The 6,015-nt window shown below is 44.0% G+C and overlaps 1 protein-coding gene across 1 annotated transcript in view; it reads left to right on the top strand.

The window, feature by feature from the left end:
• Positions 1-1,290: 1,290 nt before the first annotated feature.
• LOC145401083 (lachesin-like) overlaps positions 1,291-6,015 on the top strand; it is a 9,251-nt gene continuing 4,526 nt past the window's right edge. The window contains exons 1-4 of the mRNA XM_080273455.1: positions 1,291-1,357; positions 2,945-3,087; positions 3,742-3,952; positions 5,693-6,004. Coding sequence (XP_080129581.1) covers positions 1,291-1,357; positions 2,945-3,087; positions 3,742-3,952; positions 5,693-6,004 — 733 coding nt within the window. The remainder of the gene's footprint in view (positions 1,358-2,944; positions 3,088-3,741; positions 3,953-5,692; positions 6,005-6,015) is intronic.

The following is a 6,015-nucleotide window of genomic DNA, read 5'->3' as shown; positions in this document are numbered from 1 at the left end:
TGTCACGCTCTTCACGCTGACAGGAAGAAAGCATAAGTGAAGCAAGGTGTGAATAACATACACCTCGGCTGAGAAGTAAATATATGCTGTAAGATAGCGACAGACGGTGAATAAAATAGTGATCCCTTACTGTGAATATCGTAGAGCTTGTTTTAGACGAGACAAAATGGACTTAGAGTAAAAGTATAAAGAATGAAACAGTGAATCATGCTGTGAATCATATGGAACTATCAAAGGTAAGAATTACGTTGAATATTAAAACTAACGTAGAATGATGTAGTGAACTGCGATTACGATAGAATCTCGCTTCAGATGTGACAAAAATTAAATATCGAAAAATGTAAGGCGTGACAAAAATTAATTATACAGTGAATAACTCGGCCCAGGTACAATTTATTCACTCTTAAAGCGTAGAAATTAAAAAAAAAAAAAAGCTTCATATTGAACTGGAAGATCTACCAAACCTCATGCATTACGTAACTTAAAAAAAAAAATAGTACAGTGAATAACTCGGCCCAGGTACAATTTATTCACTTTTAACGCTGGAAAAATGTAAAGAAAAGCCTCACGTGAATTGGAAAATCGATCAAAATCCAAGCATATATAACTTTAGAGAGCCATCAGTTGGAAAGACAAGCCGTAATCTTTAAGTCGCCGCCAGCAAAGTTCCAAGGCAGTGAATTTATGAGTCTCTTCCTTTCTCCTGCGTCTCCCAGAGCTTGAAATGAGAGCAAAGGTAATCAAGACAAAGTTACCTGGATTCAGAGAGGAGGCTGGGGAACTCTCGTAGATATGAGTTTTTCTCCTCTCTTTTGCTCCCTAATTTCGCCTGGATCAAAGAACTGTGTGTTTAATTTTCCAATATGTATAGGGAGTGATGGGTAATGTGGAATTTTTTTTTTAGATTTTATTTTTTGAGAGTGGTTAAAAGAGTGAGGAGGACTATAGAGGGGTAGCTAAACAGAGAAGGAAGAAAGGGTCAGGGAGGGAGGAAAAGGAAGAAGAAAAGGAAAAATCACGGAAATAAAGAAGCAGAAAATAAACTAGGAAGGAGAAAGAAGAAGGGAAAAGGAGTGGAGGAAGAAAAGGAAGAGAAGGCAGAGAAGCAACAAAAAGCCAGGTAGAAGAAAGGGGGGAAGATAAGGGAAGAGGGAGAGGAGAAGAGGGAGAAAGAGGAGGCGAAAAAGACAAGAAACCGAGAAGAAAGGCGAACGCAGAGGAGGTGAAAACGAGGAGGAGAAGAAGACGAAGAGGAGAAGAAGAGGAGGAAGAGGAAAAGTTGCAACAAAGATGACGTTTCCCTGCCTTGTGGAGAGCTACCTAAGGCTGCTGTGGACAGTCATCTCATTAATTCTAGGTGAGTAAGCCCTTAATTTCTTTACGTACACCTGAGTGTCTAATTACCAAACTCCACACACCTGGCCTAACAACTGTTTTATTAAATTCCTGGCTCTGTGCGGCTGGCTTCACATCTGACTCTACACACCTGACGCTACGCACCTGACTCGACACACCTGACTCCATACATTTGACACCACACATCTGCCTCTACACATAAGGCTATTTACACATCTGATTCTACACATAAGGCTATTTACACATCTGATTCTACACACCTGACATAACACACACGATTCTACACACATGACTCCACACATGCCTTTGTAAATTCTATTGCAGCTTTGAACGGTCTAATGGGGATAGATTCTAATGGGAAAAGATTCTAATGGAGACAGATTTTTATTTAGACATTCTAATTGTCTAATGAACAGAGATACTAATGGGGACAGTCTAAAAATCTAACGAGGACAGATTCTAATGGTCAACTGCAGATCGATCCTAATGAAGATTCTAATCGTCTAATGGAGGTAAATTCTAATGGAGAGAGGATTTGAATGTAAACAGATTTATATGATGATTCTAACGGAGACAGATTCTAATTGAGCCAGAATCTAACAAAGCTGGAAACAGATATTAATAAAGATGAATTCTAAATCGTGATAGATTCAAATGGATTCCAAAGGCGATAGATTCTAAGTAATTCTAATACTGACAGATTTAATAGGGATGGTATCCATTAAGATTCTACCTGCAGAAGACTAATGGAGGAAGGAGGGAGACCAGTCCTAGTGAATCAGCTAATCTCTCCCAAAATCCCCTCCTACACTAATTTCCGGACCTTGAGTTATTATTCAGTTATTATTACCTCCCCTCGATGTTTAGGTGAAGGCGGAACTGGCAGCTCCGCTCTGCATATTTGAGGTGTTATTCGCTGGCAAGGAAGATGTATTTATGGTGATGGGGAGCTGGGGGTCTTGGGGCGAGTTCTTTGGGTTAGTGGGGGAGGCAGGGTGGGGTGCGCAGAGGAGGGGTATGGAGAGATACATCGTAGAGAAGGCTAGTTGGAGTGTGGTTAGGTTTGAGGGTGAGTGTGGTGTGGCAGGGTGTGATGAGGCAGGGTGAGATGATTCATGGTTTGGTGTGACAGGGTGTGCTAAGGCAGAGTGTTGTATGGCAGGTGTGATAAAACGGGTTGTGGTATGGTATGGTGTGGCGTGGCAGGGTGGAGTAAGGCAGGGAAGGGTGGGATAGGAAAGAATAAGATGTCGCAGAGGCGGGGCCAGAAGCAAGGGAATGGATAGGGAGAGGATGAGGAAGAGGGACAGGTAACCAAAGGGGGGTAGGGAATGGGAAACGAAAACTGATAGAGAGGAAAAGGGACATGGAAAGGGGAAAGAACAGAGGCAGAGACAGGAACAGAGACAGGGGACAGGGACAGAGACAGGGGTAGGGATAGGGACAGGCACAGAGGCTGGGATAGAGATAGGGAGAGGAGTGGAGGAGGAATGGAGGATATATGTATAACTAAGGTGACGGGAAAAACAGAGGCAAAGGTGTGTCTAAAAATTATTATATTCTCTCTCTCTCTCTCTCTCTCTAACAGGGTGGAACGTGGCAGGGGCAGGGGCAGGGACGGGACTGTACCCTGGCCCTTATTTCCCCAGCTGGCAGCCACGGAACATCACGGTACACCAGGACACAGTGGCGTACCTGCCCTGCACCGTAATGCAGCTGGGAGACAAATCGGTAGGGCTGACTTCCACTCCACCACGGTACAGTTGAGAGTGTGTGTGTGTGTGTGTGTGTGTGTGTGTGTGTGTGTGTGTGTGTGTGTGTGTGTGTGTGTGTGTGTGTGTGTGTGTGTGTGTGTGTGAGAGAGAGAGAGAGAGAGAGAGAGAGAGAGAGAGAGAGAGAGAGAGAGAGAGAATCACACCAAAACATTCCTGACTATCCACCTCCCTCACGTGAAATATGCGTAATGCAGGTGTGCACGTGTGTGTGTAGAAGAATGTGTACCTCAACTGTAGGTAAAATGAATTGCATAAGCGTTTGTACAATTAAATAGTGTGTGTGTGTGTGTGTGTGTGTGTGTGTGTGTGTGTGTGTGTGTGTGTGTGTGTGTGTGTGTGTGTGTGTGTGTGTGTGTGTGTGTGTGTGTGTGTGCGTAGAGCAGGTGACGTGGCTGTAGTGGCATGTCTGAGTGTATAGAGGAAATGTGCATGCTTTTATAGAATTAAGTGGTGGCCAGGTGTGTATAGTGCAGGTGTGTATAGAGCAGGTGTATGTAGAGCAGGTGTGTATAGAGCAGGTGTATGTAGAGCAGGTGTGTATAGATCAAATGTATATAGAGCAGGTGTGTGTAGTGCAGGTGTGTGTAGAGCAAGTGTGTGTTTAGCGCAGGTGTCGTGGGTGCGGCAACACAACGCAGACATGCTGACTGTGGACCACTACATCTTCGTGCGGGACCAGCGGCTCAGCGTGCACTACACCCCCGACACCTCCACGTGGACGCTGGTCATCAAGTACGTGCAGGAGAGAGACGCCGGCACGTACGAGTGTCAGGTATCCACGGAACCCAAGATGGCGCTCCTCGTGCACCTCAATGTTATAGGTGAGGAAGTGATTTTTATTTTAAACTCATATATTTGTAACAGGTGTGGGCGTCTACCATCCAATCAGCGTAGTGCTGTCTTCAGTGACTCTACACTAAGTGACAAGCCAAATGATTCCTTGTACGCTAACAAACCAATTACTACGCTGGGTAGCAATCATATAACCAAAAGGCACCTAGTGGTTTAGCCGGGTAAGGTACTCCAACCGGACTTAACCTGTAAAAATTTACAACCAAGGATGGTTGGAGTTTATTGCTCCCATATTGCCACTTAGGGGTTAGTGAGACTGGTCACTCTCTTCTTAAATGTCGGAACTAAGGAGTCTAGCCCCTGTCTTTAAAGCTCCAGAGGAGGCAAAAATAGACTGGAAGATGGATGGATGCAATATAATGGTGAGGCCTTGTGAGAAGGAATAGTTTTAGCCAGCTGTTTGGAGATGATGCTGTGTTTTAGGTTTCCTTGCAGAATGTCTCAGAGTTTTATGTCTCTATATGAGCTGCGACGTCTGAAAGTGACCAGAGAACAAAGATGCCTGTCGGGAGAGGAGGTGATAATGTAAACAGCGAAAATGGTCTTTATGAGTAACAGTGAAGGCAGGAGGTGGAAGCCCAAGAAGTCTCCTGAATATGGAAAGCAAATGTACAACAAAGTGAGGTGTAAACGACGAAGTTGAGTAGTACCAGAAAGTAATGTTCCGTACATTTTCATTTTTAGATGTATGAGTGACGAAGAAATTATGTAGACACAGAAAATAGTGCTCAGTACGTTCTCGTTTTCAGAGTACGAATGACGAAGGTAGGTAGTACTGAAGAGTATCGCTCAGTACATATTCAACTTCAGTCCAGCTAGAGAAAATCCTTGAAAGCTTAGCACACATTCATTTCCGTTCGTTAGGGAAAATGACAAGTTTTTAAAGACATCTTTTTACTTTAGCACTTGAGTTTCATTTCAAAATGAGTCGGACGCACAAGTCCTACTTTATCGGACATTTTCGACAATTACCTTTGAATTTCGTAAAACAAAAGGAGGGGGAGAGGATTCAAGCGATATTAAATGAAAGGTATTATTCCTGTGCCGCTTTCAAATAAATCAGAAAAATGTTTATTCTATTGGGCCCGCTTCATTTCGGAAAGTGACTCACTCATTAATCGTTTTTCATTTAGTAAGAGGCACTTCAAAAACTCTTGTGGTATTATTAATTTTATTGATGTGAAAGATTTTACTGACTGTAGTTTTTTATTATTTTAGATGTATTTTGAGATTCCTTTCTTTGGAATTTGTTCTGTCTGTTTCGAGCTATATGTCTATCTCTCAGTCCGTCTATCTGTTCGTCTGTTTACCTACCTACCTCTCTATCTATCTATCTATCTACCTTTCTCTTTATCCACTTTAGCTGTCCCTACATCCATCTATCTAGGCATATATAAAATCACCTACCCATTTACCTACTCATCTTTCTATCGTTCTATCTGTCTATCTCTTGGTCGACGCTGCTTCCTCAGAGGAGTAGTGCAAACATCAAGGCATTCACATCCCTACTCAGTAACGACACCCTCTCTGTGATAGTATGGATCATAGCACATTACTAAAGATAAGGCTTCATTAAAGGTATTATTGAGGATCTGTAAGGCAATTTTAGCAGAGGTAATTACTGATGGATCTCTCTCTCTCTCTCTCTCTCTCTCTCTCTCTCTCTCTCTCTCTCTCTCTCTCATTTTTCTCGTCCTCCCCTCTCACAGTGCCACAAGTCGAAGTCGTAGGGGCGGCCGATAAATACGTGCAACTGGGCTCCACCGCCCGACTCCAGTGTACCGTCAGCTCTACCGTGCAGCTCCCTGACTACATCTTCTGGTACCACAGCGACGATAGACTACTGGAGTACTCCCATCCCCGCCTCAGCATCGCCACAGCGCGGAGGGGAGGCCAGGGCAGCGAAATGAGCGTCACCTCTACACTTACCGTCACCGACGCAAGGGAGAGCGACGGGGGGAACTACACCTGCCTACCCTCCAACTTACACCCTGCCACGACCCGGCTTCACGTCCTTACTGGTGGGTTTTGT

This window comes from Coenobita brevimanus, chromosome 54 (genome assembly GCF_032717465.1).
Source record: "Coenobita brevimanus isolate Jiangsu-jjx chromosome 54, ASM3271746v2, whole genome shotgun sequence".
Lineage (NCBI taxonomy): Eukaryota > Metazoa > Arthropoda > Malacostraca > Decapoda > Coenobitidae > Coenobita > Coenobita brevimanus.
Note: the sequence above shows the minus strand (reverse complement) of the source record. Positions and strands in the feature narration are given on the sequence as shown.